This window comes from Aspergillus saccharolyticus, assembly GCF_003184585.1.
Source record: "Aspergillus saccharolyticus JOP 1030-1 unplaced genomic scaffold BP01scaffold_19, whole genome shotgun sequence".
Lineage (NCBI taxonomy): Eukaryota > Fungi > Ascomycota > Eurotiomycetes > Eurotiales > Aspergillaceae > Aspergillus > Aspergillus saccharolyticus.
This window is the reverse complement of record NW_020290629.1, coordinates 184,489-201,729: the sequence shown is the minus strand read 5'-3', so window position 1 is coordinate 201,729 and position 17,241 is coordinate 184,489. Positions and strand designations below refer to the sequence as shown.

Genomic DNA, 17,241 nt, shown 5'->3' with positions numbered 1-17,241 from the left:
ACACACACTGGAAACCGCGCCCGCCAGCTTCCTTTTAGTCGCGAGCAACAGCAGCCTGTTCTGTAGTAGTTTAAACGTCATATTCAGTTCAAGTTGATTCTATGTAGTCACATAAGTCGTGCCTATGAGTACACTATCGATACAAAGATGGGTATATAACTGCCGTGGAGATGGTGAGCTCCTGGGAAAGACCCCCGGATCAACCACTTTTCCTTCCAATGAATCCTACATGGCCTCCATTGGCCAATTCACAATACTAGTCCGCTATTCCCTTCCAAAATACTTCCATAGCGCTGAAAAAATCACCTCACATCGATGGTGGTTGTGATGGTGTGTCCCCGCGATTTGTGAATCCCAGCAGATCACCCAAGATGCCTTTCGGTTTGGGCACCGGACACTCCCGGCCCGCTTGAGACAGCTGAGCAGCCTCTGCTTCGAGTTGTAGAAAGGTAGAGACTTCTTCATCGCTGGCCATGGGTGTTTGAGCTAAGGGCTTGTCCTCCGGAACGAAGGATTCCGCGTCCTTCCGTCTTCTTCGTCGCACCCGCGGAATCTGTTGGCCGTCTGCGTTGACGGTCATCTCGGAGTCGGCAAGAGTGCGGCGGGGCGCTGGGCAGGGAAACACATGTGGCAGGCCGACGACAAAGAGAGATGCGAGGAGGGTAGCTGCAAAGAGGGAGCTCGTCGACCGCGAGCGAGGATGAAGATGAGGGGGCATTGTCGGCTGTTAAATGGATGCAATTGAGCGGTCCTCAAGAAATGAGTGGGCAGGGCTGTAGTGCTTGTCTGCAGGCGGAGAGGTTGTGTTAGTGGAAGGATAATTGACGGAGGGGAAGCACCCCGAAGGCAGCGACACGAAACACATACCTCGCAGCAATTGAGTGAGAATTGACTCAAGGGAAGTGTACAGAAAGGAAAAAAAAGAACGGCATTGCCCCTCGACCAAGCAAGTCAAGCGCAAGGACCGCACGGGAGGAGGTGCAGATCAAGATGTCAAGGGAATTGGGGGAGGGGTGGAGGGGTGGAGGAGGGGGGAGGGAAACGGGGAACCTTGAATCATCTCTGGATCCATCGATCGTAAGGTTTCTTGATTCGGAAGTGGAAGAATTCGGTCGGAACTGGTTTGCAACTTGGAGATCAGATCTAATCTTATCTGCAAACCCCGTGATTGGTAAACCTGAAAGCTACCGTAATTACAGAAACAGCAGCAGCAGCAGACCTTCTTGTCCTCCTCCTCCTCCTCCTCTCCTCCTCCTCCACTTCATCATCTGCCCCTTCGCCTTCGTCTTTGCTCTTCCCATCCCCACCATCTCCCCTTTTCAACTCACGTTGCTGTTTCTTTTTCAGCACTGCTTAGACGAAAAGATGAGCGTTCATTTTTTTCACACTTAGCTGTTGTCCTTTCCTTTTTCGCCCGGCTTTTACGTCTCGAAGCTGAGTGAGACCGACCCTCCATTCTTCGGCCGCCAGGACCCACCCCTCCCTTGCCCCCTCCCATCCAGCTTCCTTCCTCCGACCTCAGTGAGCCTCATCCTTTCACTACTGTCACATCATGAGTGACCTAGACAGGTACTGCATACATTCTGTCCTCTTATCTTCAGTCCAATCATCTTCCCGACCGTGCATGTTTCTCGCGCGCAGGCAGAAAATAACAAACCAACCACGAATAAGAGCACTAACTCACCCTTTCACTATCGTGCAGAGCGATCGCGCAACTCCGCGCTTGCCGTCTGATCCCCGAATCCCAAGTCCGCGAACTCTGCTACAAAGCGCGAGAACTCCTGATTGAAGAAGGCAATGTGGTGTGCGTGGACGCGCCCGTCACCATCTGTGGCGACATCCACGGACAGTTCCATGATCTGATGGAGCTCTTCCGCGTGGGCGGCGATGTACCTGACACCAACTATCTTTTCATGGGCGACTTCGTTGATCGCGGATTCTACTCGCTCGAGTCCTTCCTTCTCCTCCTGTGCCTAAAGGTCCGGTATCCCGACCGCATCACGCTGATTCGCGGCAACCACGAGTCGCGCCAGATCACGACTGTTTACGGCTTCTACGACGAGTGCATCCGAAAATACGGCAACGCTAATGTCTGGCGGTACTGTTGCGAGGTCTTTGACTACCTGGCGCTGGGAGCGCTGGTGCTGGGCGCCAGCTCCGGCTTGGAACCCTCCGGGCCCGCACTAGAGACCACGTCGACCACCATGTCGCTGGACGACAGCGAGTTGGAGACCGAGGTGCTGAACTCGCGCGGCGAGGTGACGATGAGCACCTATCGCCCCAAACAGCACCGCGTTGATTCGCCCCTCCTTCCTTCCCTTTCACAAGACAAATCCGCCACGTCGTCCACCCAGAACCCGGCCTCCTCCATGCCGCCCATACGGTCCGGATGGGCAGGCACTGGAGCCACGAGCGACTCCTCGGGCAGCTACTCCACCGGCACGGGGGCCGTCCTCTGTGTTCACGGCGGTCTCTCTCCGCTGATCGACACCGTGGATAAAATCCGGCTGATCGACCGCAAACAGGAAGTGCCGCACGAGGGCGCGATGTGCGACCTCTTGTGGTCTGATCCGGACGAGATCGACGGCTGGGGCCTTAGCCCGCGCGGCGCCGGGTTCTTGTTTGGGGGCGACATTGTGAAACATTTCAACTACAAAAACGACCTGTCGCTGATCGCGCGCGCCCACCAGCTCGTCATGGAAGGGTACAAGGAGATGTTTGACGGCGGCATCGTCACCGTCTGGTCGGCCCCCAACTACTGCTACCGCTGCGGCAACGTCGCCTCCATCCTGGAGTTGGGGGAGGATGCCAGCAACGGGGGCACAGTCTCCCGCAGCAACGGCGACTACAACCGCAGCAACGGCGCTGCTGCGGCCGTCGTCCGCAGCCCCGGTCGAAGATACCGGGTCTTTGAGGCTGCCGCGCAGGATACGCGAGGCATGCCAGCGAAGAAGCCTGTTGCCGATTATTTCCTGGTAAAGTTGCCCTGGCCTTGAACACAAGCAAAAGCACAAGCACTAACACGCAGTCTCATACAGTGATAAGTGATACCAAGTGTTCTGCCCTTTTCCATCCAGAAGCCCCTCGTCCCCCTTTCATCTTAGACCTCTACCTCTCTCCCGCCCTCTCATTGGCATGATATATACGCCGGAACAACCGTCAACATGAACATGACCCTTTTCTCTTCTATTCCATCTGTAACTTGCATCCAAATCTATTCCATGATGAAATACTATTCTCTATCTTTCTGTAACTGCCTTAAACCGAAATCTTTTTATCTGTAGTTTCCATCTCGATCTGAACCTCGACTCACATATATCTATCATGAGTCCTTCTTCCAGCAGCTACGACCCGTAACCTATTATACGTCGATATGTGCAGAAAGTCATGTAACTGCTACCTTCTTTCTTTGTGCTTGTCGCCCATGTAGAACGGGGATCCTCGTGGTTGGTTGGTTAGTTGGTTGGTTGGTTGGTTGATGTAAATTAGAGGCCCAAGCTGAGACACTTACGGCATACCTATGGCATCTGGCCTCTGGCATCTGGCGTTTGGCATCTGGCCGCAAGACTCAGTCAGGCTGAAAAGCAAGCCATCATCAGTCCACAAGCAGGCAAGCCAACAATGAACGCGTCGTGCAAGAATGGGTGCCGCACCAATGGTACGTTTTGCGTAATAGAACTATTGACATTTACTGGTAAACACACAGTAATAGCTACCTTGGTTAGAATCGCTATGAGTTGTCAACAGTGACTAAATGTTGGTTATCAACAGTTGCTATGAGTCAACAATCAGCTACCTCAACTGTTCGTTATTATAAGTTATAAGTCTACATCTTAAGTAGTTGCTAGCAGTGTTCTAGAGTTACTAGTAGAGGTGAAAACATGTCAATACATTATGGGTAACAACTCTGGTTATACACAGTTGTTAATAGTTGTTAATGGTTGTAAATAGTTGTCTACAAGTCATCCAGGCTTTGAGATTCACTTTTCTACTCGTCCGGAATTGTTGAAAACTTCTATACGACTGACTGTTCATAACTATTCGCAACCCTGTAAACTCCATACTAGTTGGCGAACTTATGAATCTTGCCGTCTGACTCTAACATGGAGTGGGGCCGGGCTGAGGCAGGGGCTAATTATGTATTTTGCTTCCGCTTCCTATGATAAATGAAGTCCGCGACCTGGACGCAAGCATATTTATGGAGAATTGGCGGCAGAACATATACAGCAATAGGTAGAGACATTGGGTTATTTTCGGCTATGATCTTAAACGTCTACACATCTAGATGAGAATAGATACTCGTGTGTCGACGGAACATGAAGCGGTTAGTGAGGACCGAAGAAATCTGCGTTGTCCCGTGAGTCGTGATAACATCAAAGTATCAAACCTGAAACCTTATATATGTATAACATATATCATACGGCCAACCGCTTCATGGCCTGCGGTATGTTTCCGTTGTTGGCATACTACTAAAGCTAGGGATTGTGGGAGGCTGGTCCGCATTAGTGGTACCAGATGGAGCCCCTGGGGCCCCTGCAGCGAATCTCGGGGTTTGTGGAGGGTGCGGAGCGCTCTCCGGCGCCGTTGTCTGCCCAACATTCAGAGGGTAACTGCTACTTGGGTTCGCGTTCGACGCCCTGTTTGCCATGCCAGGGTTCCAGTCCGGCACCCAGTTGTCCATTCCGAAACTGAATCGGTGTGACTCTCGCGACCACCAGTCCTGGCTTTCTTCCACCAAATTCTCCGATCCGCCGTACTCGTTCGCGGGCGACGTAGTCGTCGCTGGAGAATTCTCTGGCACAGTGGTGAAAGCACGCATGTTGTCGTCATTATACCATACTTCAGCCTGAGATAGAGGAACATTCCGGTATGGTGCATAAGCATGAGCAACCGGCCGCAAGTACGTCGGCTCAGGGAGCCGGGTGGTTTCTTGAGCGAGCTGAGTGTTCAACGATCGCTGCACCGCACGCATAGCTGATGCAGAAACAGGGACCGGAAGGTCTGGCAGGAGCTGAGAGCCTATTGATCCGACCGTAGTGGCAGGTGTTGTATGCATAGCATTGCCGCTGTGACCACCCATGGCAGCATGCCGTGGTGGCATTGGGGGTCCAACCCCCCTGGCATATGACTCGGGGTATGACATGGATATCGTTGGTGGAGAATCTTCCGATGCTGGGGGGGACAAGGCTTGATCCCAGGAGCCCCAGGAGCCCCATCGAACGTGTGTCTGTTCGAATGTGGTGACAGCCTCTGGGGGTAATTCGACATGCCACTTGTTGGCTGAAATCTCGAGAATCCTAAGCGTGCGGCGTGCGCAAAGCCAACTTTCTCCCATTTCCTCAAGGTGCCGAAGTCCATGTACGACATCTCTTTGGGCATTCTTCTCGGGGAGGTTCAAAAGATGTACTGTGAGTGCGGTGTGGGCCATGTAGACTGCAACATTGCAAATTTGTTTGAACCCGTAGGCGCGTTTATACATCCTCAACAATTTGGAGATCGCAGAAGCCGCTTGAGTGCACAACTTTCGAGGCGAGACATGCTGCGGAAGCGGAGAGGTGGACTTGGTGTACTTCAGAAAGGGGCGATAGAGGTGAATAAGAAGGAGCTGATAGAGCATGCTTGAGGAAGTCAGTCAACTGGTTGACCTTCATATCACGAGGTTAGAACGCACTGCATGAGAAGCGCCTGCGGGAGTTGCCCGTCTTGCGGGCCGAGTTCCTTTGGCAAATTTTTCTTCCAGGTTTCGAGTCTCGTGTGGATCTCGCTGAGTTTCTTGAGCTCGGATTGCTTGGAAGAAGGCTTGTCCTTGGGCTTCGGGTCGTAGAAGAACACAAGCAGGTCACCGTTGATCTCACACAGTTTTGCGATCTGGACAGCGATGGCTCGGGTCCGCGAAGGCTGACTCTGGTCACCAGAGGCTCCAGCATCCGTAAAAGATGTCCACGGTGCGGCCTCCTCATTGGGGAGGATCTCGGGCATGGAAACCCCCACGCTCTCAATAGTCCACTGTGGCTGACGTCCGAGGTAGTTGGACCAGCATCTGGAGAAGTTAGACTCAATTCCTGGGTGGATGGGATGATGACACTACATACTTGTCGAAGAGAAAACATCCCCAAAAAGTGATTCGGCGCGCATCTATCTCTTCTTCACTGAGACTACGTACTCCCAGGCTGGTCGAGTCGAAATTCAACCCCAAATCGGAAGCCATGCGAAAACTCATTCCACTGTATACCCAACCTTTGCTTTCGCGGCCGCATCCGGCCTCGCGTACGGACATCAACGCCAAGGCCTGAACAGTGCAGAGCTTCGCGTTCGCATGTTCGTCGTTTTCGAAAAACAATCGCTTGGCTTCCCTAAAGAAATGATCGCCAGCTGTCGCAGGATTAGCGGGGTCTTCACGAGCTCCTCCCCAGGACGTGAAGTGGCAGCCCAGCGCTAGCATCGTATTGACCAGCAGAGAAGAGCAATACTGGCTGGAGATTCCGCGGAGATAATCCCGATAAAAAAGGTCTTTGGATAGCGTCGTGAAGAATGGGTAGTGCCAGGTGAAATACATCGTCATCAAATGGCTGATTAGTTTCTCATCATCAGTGACTCTGGTCCACTGGGACACCGAGACCTCGGTTCCCTTGTCCGGCCCCCGGTGGTTAGCATTGACATTGAACTCATTCAGCTCGGACCCAGGCGGTAAGAAGATGAGGTTGGATGTGCCGCCGATAAACTTCCGGGAGCCGTCCAACATGAGCTCACTCATCTTCCCCGACAGCTCCGACTCAAATTGGTCCGCTTCATCTCCGCTGATTCCTGTTGAGTCAGGAGCCAGTGGGAGCTTGTCTTGTTGTCCGAGAATGGATTGCGCAACATCCTCCAAATTGTCGCAGGAGCGAATTTGGCGTACCAGATCAAAGGCATCCTCCTCTTCATAGTTGAGTAGGGCCTGGATCAGCGTCAACAAGGTCGCATTCTTCGTCCTTAAAGTATCCGCGTCTTTCTTGTACACCCCTTTCCTGCGATGGTCTGAGTTCGGGTCATAGACACCTGGAAGGCATATCAGCACAAGCTAGTCACGGGAAGGCAGACTACATACAAGCCGTGTGGTATACGGAAGAGCACGCTGCACAGCTGGGTAAATTGCCATCACACTGCGGCACTGAGTAAGTTTAGAACCAAGGGAGGAGGAGGAGGAGGAGGTCACCGGTTCGAACCTTTGATTTCCTCCTGCGACAGGCAATACAGGCGGTGCTGACACAACGCCTTTTCGAGGCGGCAGCATTGTCGGCCGCGGGTCCCTGGCCACCTTTTCTTTGTGTCCCAGTGGTTGAAGGAGCCGCGCTCATGTCTGGCGGCATCTCCGCGGAGCCGTCTACCATTGCTGTCAGGTCCACCCAGAAGTGTTCGGAGAGAAGGTCGAGATGGGGCGGGGCATGCTTCTCAAGGGTGGAAGGAGCTTGGCGATCTGCTGGGGCGACCGGCCTCAATGGAGGTCTCGACACAGGTTGGAGGGGGGGTGTGATAGGTCAACCACTTCAACCGGCATAAACGCCGTGGTGAACGGACGAATCTGCGGGGAAGGGAAAGCCATTAGTTTGGGGGGGATGTGCATGAAACTAGAGAAAATCCATTGGTGTAAAGGCAGGGAGTGAGGGGGCTAGATGCGACAAAATTGGGAGGTTACAGGGGGGTCTCGAGTCAGGCTTTTAAGGGAGATCACCTGCCATGCGATTCACGTACGAGTTTAATGAGAGGGTGTTGTCAATGAACCGTAAAGGCGCCACGCGACGAGGGGCATCAGATGGACAAATTGAGATGACCCGCAAGTGGAGGCGTGTAAGAAGCTCAGTTCATCTCGAGATCCTGGGGTGACGGGGAAGAGGGGGGGAAGATGATAAGAAGGGACTGATAAGGGACAAGGATGATTGGACGAAGTAAGGAGCAGGATGACGATAGGGACTGAAGGCGATGGAGGATGACGAAGAGGTGTGGATGACTCTATTTTTCTTCATTCAGTGATAGATTCATTGGGGAAAAGCGGGTGGGCGGAGAGCGGCGGGCGGCGATAAGGAGAGCTGACTAATGTGCACTCTTCGCTCATCCCACTGGTTCAGTGTCGTTCAATGGTATACCGATGAACCAGCTCATCGTCTGATAATTACTCAGACAGACTGGTTCTGTCCATTGTAGGGTAATATCTGTCAGTTGAGTAGGTGGGTTTTGGGTGCCCTGGGCTACAATGAAGATGGAAGTAAACTACACAGTACTGTGAATAACTATGGATCTCTCTATCGATCAATGCTTCTCATTCAGGCAGGTAGATCCGCTGCCAGGCCTTACCGCCTCTTTCATTATTTGATAGTTATTACTCGATGGTATCTCGTTCTCTCAGCGACATCGTTCCGACCCAAGATGAGTAATTTGGGTCGGACAGCTGCAGGCACACAGGACCAGTGCTTGTCGTCAGCATGACTGACTTTCACGAGCAGTCAGGGGTCAGCATGGTGACTATGTCAGGACCAGCCTCATTCAACCTGCGCTTAACAGCGGGATGCAGAATGCGATCACAGTTGCAGATGCTTGTCGAGACGTCTGTACTTGACATATTAGTTCTCTTTGTTGTCGCTGTCCCGATAGGAGTGTTGTAGATACCTCTTAGTGTGGTGGACAGGTGGTGTAGATTGGGCAGCACCTCGGTATTTGAAATTTACTGTGTGGTCTACAAAGTACGTAAGCCACGGTAAGATGGAACATTCTTCGGTGGGGCCCGGGGCATTCTTCCTGCCGAAAGCGTTACGTGATGGGTTCCAGAACATACCGGGGACCAATGGCATACAGGACTAGTACTTTTGAATGATCATGAACGGTAATGGTATGGTTTCGGCAGAGGGCATCCGCCCTTACCGCCTGAACGAAAGCACAAAGCGGTGAGCGCCTCACTGTTCTGATTATTGTGTATTAGGCAATGCAAATTCAAGGGTCGCTCCGATTGGGAAGTTGGTTGCGACTCCGCCGAGACCCGATGTTACGGAACTAGTGCGGATTAAGGCTGAGAATTACAGGGAGTGTCTCCGTACTGAAGGTACCACTTATCATTGAGATCATTACTACGAAGTCTTTCTTCTTCTTCTTCTTCCTCTTCATCTTCCATCCTCTCCCCCCCAAACCAAAAACTGTCTCTATCTTCCCCCATAAACTTGTTCCTCTTACTCCTTCAACTACCCTATACTTTATCCTCCCTTTCCCTCTTTTTTTCTTCCCCCTCTCTTAATAAACCCTCCCCGTCTCACCTTATCTTTCTTCACCTTCTCTCTGCCCACACCTGCCAGTCGCGTGCCTGCAGACGCACCCGGCCGTTCTTCCGCTTTTGGCTCCCCGCTTGAAACTGGGGCTCATCTGCCAACACACCAAAAAAAAAGTGGTTCTCTTCGCTAGCGGATACTCTTACTCAGTATATATTCTTCCCAGCGGAGTTCGCTCGTCCGTCGGGAGAGGTGTCTATCATCTCTCTTTTGCCTTTTCTCCAGTCTTTTCTCCCATCCATGTATCTCGCTCAGAGGCTCGATCAGAGTGCCTCGTCTGGCCTAGGCCGCCTTATCAAACTACTATCCTTGTGCTGTGAAAAGAAATTGTAAAGATGATGGTCCCAAGAGCTTTCCTTTTTAGTTCGGCCTCATCGCCCCTGAAGGGGCTTCCGAGCGAAAAGAAGGCAGCCGGCCGAACGTTAGAGGGCCTTGAACTACTCTCCGATTCCGATATCTCTTCATCGACTATTCCTTCCAGTCCCGTCGTTATTCCTCCCAAACGAGGCCCTCGCATGACCTCCGTACATGCGCACACGGCGACCGGCCCCAGAACACCCAGAAAGCCAAGAACCCTGACTCCCCAGTCCTCGTCAGGGACTCTATCCGACCGACCGGTCCCCAGCTCCATCGCATCGATCTTGGAAGCGACAACGATTCCGGTGCGCCGACGTGGGAAGAGTGGACGAGAATCACGCCGATTGCCGCGAGGAAACCATGTGCAGGACTTCAGCAGGCTGCTGTTGGACGGAGTGAGCGACAACCTGATGGACAGCACGGGCAACACCGCACTCGATCTTCTGCTGAGTCCGCCAGACGAGGCAGAGAGGTGTTCCGCTGGTAGCGACTGCGACAGCGAGACGCCATCGTTCTCGGCCTCGTCCATGTCCATCGCTTCGACCCCCTCGCTAGAGCGGGACCTGGAATCACCGCCCAGTCTTCTTACGCCGCCGACACCGTCTAGCCAGCGAAGCCCACTAGACCGTAAATTTTTGCGGTTCTCGCCGTGCGAAAACTGCGCCTCCAACCACCCGCTCCTCGAGACGGAGGACTGTGAGTCAGAAGACGATGAACTGGACCTACAGTCGTTACTGGCGGCCAAGGGACCGACCCCAAGCACGCCGACGCCCTCGGGTGCCTTCCCCCGACTGGGCGCGAGTTTCAAATCGAATCTGACCGCCTCGCTGCGGGCGATCAAATCGGCAGCCCAGACGGTCTCCACCTTTGCGACCCCCTCGGTGCCATCGGACGACTTCCTGACACGGTCCGTGTTCACGATCACGCCGGAGATGACGGACGACCGACGGCCGCCGCCGATGCCTGAGCCGCCCTCGCCCGCTCTCCGCCGGTACCTTAACCCGGTGACTGTGTCTCCGGCCGAGATGTACGCCTATCAGGACTACTCGCGCGACGAGAAGAATTTGATGGAGTCCTCGCCGGTGGTCTCGGTGCAGATGCAAACATACCGGCGCTCGGGTAGACGCGGCGGCAGCCGGGCCAAGCATTCCCCGCTCGCGCGCCCGCCACTGGTCTCGGAGACGGAGTATCCCCCGACGAGCCGGCCCCGGGAGCCGCGCGAGAACAGCGACTTCCTGCGCATGGTGGTGCTGGAGATGAACATGCGACGCAGCGGCAAGCTGCGGGATGATGTCCCGCCGCGGGCGCGGATCTGGCTGCCTGCGCGGAAGGGAAGCAATGCTCGGATGTTCCGGTGTGATTACTACGAGGAGGATGAGAATGCGGTTCCCTCGCGCTGGGTGGGGGTATCTGTGGAGAGCCTGTAATTTTTTTTTTTTTTTTGGATTGCACGAACGGAGTTTTGTTGGATTGGTTGTGTCAAGCGATTTGTGTTTTGGTTGGACTGGCGTTGGAAGACATGCATAGACTGGCGTTTGAGACGAGATGGAGTGAAGGGGCGGGAAGATCCGGGGCGCACCTTATCCTTTGTTGCTACAGTTGCTACACTACACTATACCTACCTATACCTATACCTATACCTATACCTACAGTTATACTGAACAAGCAGCAGCTCCATAGCTATACAGCACAGCAGAATAGCAACAATAAACATGGCTACCTTACTTCTTGTGCCTGGATAATAGCCAATGGCATCAACCCACACAGACCTACGCAAGTACCACTAGGAGAACACTGCACAGTACGCAGTACACAACTCTTGTACAAGCACAACTGACATTAAACTTATCTTATAATCCATCGTTAGTAAGTTCAACTACCGACATATCCCCTAGATAACTCCGTCCCACTTAAGTTAACTCAAGACAAATTAGTTAACTACCCAAACTAATTTCAAATTAGCAGCGGCTAAACCAACCTTTCCGAAGCCCCCCCCCTCCGCCCTAAATTAGTCTGCAGCCATTCAGCCTAAGCCCGCCGTGCTGCCGGCCGGCCAGCCGTCCAGCCGCCACGCCAACCTTGTTTCTTGGTGCAGGTGCAGGTGGTGAGATTAGAAATCCAGATGTGGGAATGGACGAATGTCTGGAGATCCGACGGGGATTTCAAATCCAACAGAATTGGCCGGTGGTAAACTGCTGTAGCCGACCTTGTTGATAAAGTAGTTGTGATTGTATTGTTTCGTCTTGGGTTGCGTTGTCTAACGGGGCCCCGGGGGGGATCGGTGGGTTGCTGGAGTCATGGACGCAGTGCCCCGTTTTTACCTATCAATTCCAATGTACTTACTGAACCGAGATACTGAGTACACTGTGCACTGGGCACTGGGCACGGTGCACGGTGCACTGGCAGATGGTGGTGGTTAGTTCGTTACCTACTATTCCACCCACAAAAAAAAGAACATCACGCCAGAGACAACTACGATCCATCCTGATTCCGAACCCTACAGTTCAAAGTCAGTCTGTCAGTAAGAAGCGAACACTTGTGAGTGCTTACTCCATGAGTTACACCACATTATAGAACCATATATAGTTAACCATGCACAAATCGATGACATACATACCCCCCTACATAGTAACTACCAGCCGGAAAACAACCTGAGGGAACGTTGATCGAAATGAAATGACGACACTCCCGCACTCCGGGGGTGGCAAAATCACGCTCCTACTCCTTAGCTACTACCGAGCTAGCCCAGCTCAGCACAATCATAATCAATGGACTATATATTTTAATATCGTGGGATGTCTACCGTCACTACTCCGGAGGGAAACTTGGACTAGGATCCCTCAAGATGATACATACCGTCATCACCGCCGCCACCAAGACACTAACGAGGTAGTCAGTTACAAGGAAGTATAATCATTACAGGGATGGTAATTTTCAAACTCTCTTACGCGGACCCCATATTGTACACTTATCTTTAGCAGTGCCAGTGCGGAACACTATTTTCTGGCACTGGGTTCATCTGCCCATCTGTCTCAGTTGACTTGAGTTTACGTTGGTTGGTGGTGGTTGGGTTTACTGCAGCTTTGGGGTTCTGGTTCGGGTTCTTATCTCTGGCCAATCGGGATGGAATGGTCTGTGGTTCCAACAGTTGCAATCACGATTACTTCCTGGATTGGTAGTACCTTTTCTCGGATTAGCTGGGTAAAGATGGAGTAGGTACCTAGTTCGGTGGTGGAATCGAGGTATATCATTTTAACTACCGTAGTTATTTGCATGGGAAGATCTGGAGTAAGTTCAATACTAGGTAGGTATGCATCCTCCTCATCATCGCCATAATTATCAGAAGTCGACACACAGTCACAGATTAGTTACAGCAATCATGAAATATCCCTAGCTGTCACAACACCATCACCACCCTCCTTTAGCTCGAAGATCAGCCTCAGCCTCAGCGGCAGACATCATTCCCCAAGACGGGCCACAGATAAGGCCCAATCCCCCCATTGGCCACCCACCCCAAGCTGATCTATACAATCCTGCAAGGCAACCTGCCCCTATAAATACCCCCATGTCCAGTGCACCTAAGCACATCAGACAGAAACCGGGCTGCTGTGTGACTCAACCCCGAGACAGAGATAAGCGCTGCCATGGTTGCACCTACACAGTAACTCCGTAACGACACTTCGGGACGATGGTTTGGTGGCAGTAGCACGGACATTGCATTACCTTGCGTTGCCTTTGCCGGGCTTATCCTTCCATTCGTCCATCCATCCTGAAATGTGGTCTCGTGTCTCAGAGGAGAGTTGGTTATCTACAACTCCAGCCATCCAGTCTCTCAGAAACAGGGAAGGAGGACATGGGGACGAGAGAGACATCCGTGCAATGCGCGTCTACCCGACGTGAGCTCGTCTGCCCTTATCCTCCCTTTACAGTTGGAAGTCTACCGAAGCAGTCAGCACTCAGCAATAAACCAAACTCAAGATCCAAGAATATTGTGTCTGAACCTACTCTCTTCGTCCAACAGGGTCTGCTCCCTCCAGCTCGCGTCCACCCAGACCGTAGTCACGAAATGGGGGATCTTTGCCCGATCAGCCCATTGTGCCCGTAAAGACTTGTATGCTGCCCGCCCCATGCCGTCGTCCCCTTGGACGATGACATGGGTGATGGCTGGGTCCTGCGCCGTGTCGACCACCCTGGCGCCCGCAAATCGTGCCGTGTTTCGTACCAGGTGAAGTCGCCGTTGCTGTTGCTGTTGCTCCTCCGGGGGAGGTTGTTCTATCTCCTCGGACTCGTCTGTCTTCGGGCTACCGGCAATGGTTGGTTGCCACTGGGGTAAGTAAAAGACCAATCCGTCAAAGAGCCAGCCGCAGGGCAGCGGCCACCCAGCGTTGATCTTATCGTAGAGATGTGCCTTGAGTTTGGCGTAAGCTTTGGAGTCGTGGGGACGGTCGGCGGAGTCGCTCGTCTCCATCCTCTGCAGTATCTAGGACAGAGTCAGTCAGTAGAGGAGACGGGAACGAGGGGTCCAAGCACAAGTACCTCGCTCAGCTCCTCCCGCGTGGTGTCCCGTGCATAGCTGTCACCGAATCGATCGACGCTCGCTGCTACCTCAGCTTCCTTTTCAGGTGTGGTGAAGAACATATGTCTGCCCACACATCAGCCACAGCCACATCCCTACCACCAGCCACCACGCAAACCCTACCGAGGCTCCAGAGGGAGAAGTAAATCCGGCAGACCAGCATCGATCTCGCTCTGTCGGATGCAGTCCAAAATCCACGATGGACGAATGATATCCACCTCGCCGGTTTTCTGCAGCGAGGCCGCCTTGACCGTCCCTGCCTTTTTGTTAGTAGAATACAGGCATGCTGGATGCATGGAGGACTCTTACTCCGGTCGGCCACGCAAATCGTATCCGGAGCCGCCGTGTTCGTCTGATAGAATTTGCCGCCGTGGCTTTTCACCAGCTGTTCCAACTCAGCCTTCGTCTTCTTGACCGAGGTCGTCGAGTCGGTCATGACAACTAGCCAAAACACATCATCAGCAGGACCCGAGTCCTCGGGGCGACTAACATACAAAAGTTCAGTCCATCGAAGATATGCCCTGATGGCCCAGCATACTTGACTTCCGCATCCGCCTCATATCCGGCAATGGCTAAAGGCTTCTTGGTGCTCTTCTTCTGCCGCTTCTTGCGGAAATTCTCCACGTCGAACGCCTTCTCCTTCTGCTCCTGCTCCACATTGGACTTGAGATCCAGGAACTCCTGTACCGACAGGGCACTCCGCCAGTCCTTGTCCCCGCGCAGCCGCTTGAACCGGGGGAAGCGCAACGTCAGCCCGATGCGGAACTGGTCACTGACCGAGACCGAGGCGGCCTTGACACACAGGACCACCGAGTCTTCCGGCTTGATCCACATGTCCGGCCGCTCGTGCTGCGCATTGCCCGCGCCCGCCAGCTCGATGTACGCCAAGGGCGGCTTCTTCGGGTTCCACTCCTTCCATTTGCCATCCGTGTGGTGGCGGATATTGGCGTAGTCTGCCGCCGTGAACCCGCCGCCCACCTTGCAGAACGAGTAGCATTTGGAGGGCTCGGCGGGCTGGGACGATGAGGCCGCGCTCGACTCGTCCACCCTCAATCCACACAGGAAGCTGGAGAGCGCGCCGCCGCGGCGGCCGCTGCCGTAGTAGCCGCCGATCACGATGAGGTCCAGCGACTCGCCGAACTCGGTCATGTACTCCGGCTTCACCTTCATCCAGTCGTCGTGGCGCTCGTTCAGTCGATATGGGGCGCGCGGGTTCTTCAGGACCAGACCCTCGGAGGCTTCGGCCACGACGCGGCGCAGCGCGGCCTCGACCTCGGCGGTGCTGGTCGCCTCCTCGTAGGGGTGGACCTCGAACCGGCGATGGACGTCCTCGATGCTCCTCTGCAGCGCATTCCTGCGGTCCCGCAGCGTGTACCGCGTCAGGTCATGGCCATTCAGATACAAAATATCAAAGACCCGGAACAGCGGCCGCGAGCCGTTAGCGAAGGGGTTTCTCTGCTCCGCAATGGCCGCCGACTTGAGGGTGCCAAACGGCTCCGGGGCGTCCTGCTCCGGGCTCCAGGCAATCATCTCGCCGTCCAGGATGACACTCTCGACCCCGTCGGCGAACGCATCCGCCAAATGTCTGGTCAACGCGCCATTCTCATCGAACAGCCCATTCCCATACAGATACGTATAATCTTTGGCCTTGCGCGACCAGAAGCGAAATCTCCGGCCCCCTTCCACCTCATTGTCCGGCCCCATATGCAACTGCATGCGCTCGCCGTCCAACTTCTCCTCAATCCAAAACGCGCTCTCGGCATCATCCCCATCCACCGCGCCGCGCATCCTGCCTACCATCTTCTCGAGACTCTGCATCTGAAACTGCGCCAACTGCGGCTGAAAGCACTGCATCAACGCAATGCCCCGGCGCTCGTCTTCCAAGCGGACATTCGGATCGTGCAGCTCCCAACACACCCGCCTCAGACTACTCGAAATGGAGTACAGTCCCTCGGCATCGGGATGCCACACATCAAACAACGTCCGCTCCGATGCGCCCACCTTCATCTGCCGCAGGATAATCCGGATCAACCACAGCAACTCCTCGGGGTTCATGCGGCGATAGAATTCCTGCAGAATGCCAAGTTGCTCGCCCTCGCGCCCCGCCGCCGACAGCCGATCCAACCGCTCATTCACCTCCTCGATCAGCATCGACCCGACCTCCGTGCGCATCGGCCGCTTGGAGATGACATCGTAGCACCGCCGCGCAAAGTCCCCCGCCGCGAACCGCGCCTCGTGCGGGCCACCCGGCAGCTTCCAATTCAGCAGCCCCACCGCGTCCTCGGAGTTCTTGTCGATCTTGAGGATCTTCACAAACATCTTGCCGATGGCTTTCTCTTTCAGCCCGTACATCGCCCGGTCGCGGTCCTTGTCCGGGAGGATCAGCCGGAAGGCCGGGTAGATGTCATCGCCGACGGTTTGGCGCCAGTGCGAGATGAAGCGCTCGATCACGTCGCGCCGGCGCTCGAACGGGTTGAGCGTCGTGCTGCTGCTGCCGCCGTGGGGGCCTAGCTTGCGGCGGTTGACTGCCGGTTTGGCGGTCGTGGAGGCGGGCTGTTTCTTGATGGCGCTGAGGGGGTTGAAGAGGGTTTCGAAGAGGGTGTGGAAGGGGGGTGTCGGGGAGTGGTTGTGCGGTCGGTTGGGGTATCTTTTGCGAGGATTGACATGGTCAGTACATAACACTCCTTCGAGATATCCACGGGGCAGGAATGGAGTAGTCAACGGCGAGTCAGACAGTTCCCATTCAAAAGCGCAGCGTATGCGCCGATGTGGTCGAGAGTTTAGAATCTTTGTTGAGTGTGAGTGAAACTTACTTCTCATCGAGGTCCTCGTCTCCTCCATGCGCCTGCTCGTGCTCTAGACCCGCAGGCGGTTTCTGAGCCTCGTGCTCCATGCTGTCATCGGAATCCATGTTGTGTCGTAGCAGCAGACTGCTCTGCGCTGACGCTGAGGTGTATCCAGAGAACAAAGAAGCATTAGGGGAACCCAACAGACAGAAAGTGGTTGCAAGCAGAC

General features: G+C 54.1%; 3 protein-coding genes across 3 annotated transcripts; 1 reads left to right on the top strand and 2 right to left on the bottom strand.

The window, feature by feature from the left end:
• Positions 1-76: 76 nt before the first annotated feature.
• Positions 77-1,025, bottom strand: BP01DRAFT_320892 (uncharacterized protein). Its single transcript, XM_025572715.1, has 2 exons — positions 868-1,025; positions 77-786 (listed from the first exon to the last, which is right to left on the bottom strand). The coding sequence occupies exon 2, from the start codon at positions 716-718 to the stop codon at positions 308-310; it is 411 nt and encodes a 136-aa protein (XP_025430540.1). The 5' UTR covers positions 719-786; positions 868-1,025; the 3' UTR covers positions 77-307.
• Positions 1,026-1,263: 238 nt separating this feature from the next.
• Positions 1,264-2,997, top strand: BP01DRAFT_357543 (serine/threonine-protein phosphatase; the record flags this gene model as incomplete). The annotated part of the gene is made up of 2 exons (XM_025575219.1): positions 1,264-1,569; positions 1,703-2,997. The coding sequence occupies exons 1-2, from the start codon at positions 1,553-1,555 to the stop codon at positions 2,994-2,996; spliced, it is 1,311 nt and encodes a 436-aa protein (XP_025430539.1). The 5' UTR covers positions 1,264-1,552.
• Positions 2,998-4,432: 1,435 nt separating this feature from the next.
• On the bottom strand, positions 4,433-17,226 carry BP01DRAFT_416477 (putative C6 transcription factor (NirA); the record flags this gene model as incomplete). The annotated part of the gene is made up of 9 exons (XM_025579203.1): positions 17,040-17,226; positions 14,721-16,873; positions 14,536-14,667; positions 14,350-14,482; positions 14,187-14,292; positions 13,656-14,130; positions 6,093-7,038; positions 5,672-6,040; positions 4,433-5,618 (listed from the first exon to the last, which is right to left on the bottom strand). The coding sequence occupies exons 1-9, from the start codon at positions 17,135-17,137 to the stop codon at positions 4,433-4,435; spliced, it is 5,598 nt and encodes a 1,865-aa protein (XP_025430538.1). The 5' UTR covers positions 17,138-17,226.
• Positions 17,227-17,241: the final 15 nt, after the last annotated feature.

What these genes read in the sequence shown, in the direction of transcription:
- BP01DRAFT_320892 (XM_025572715.1), bottom strand. Translation starts at nt 718, where the DNA reads ATGCCCCCTCATCTTCATCCTCGCTCGCGGTCGACGAGCTCCCTCTTT.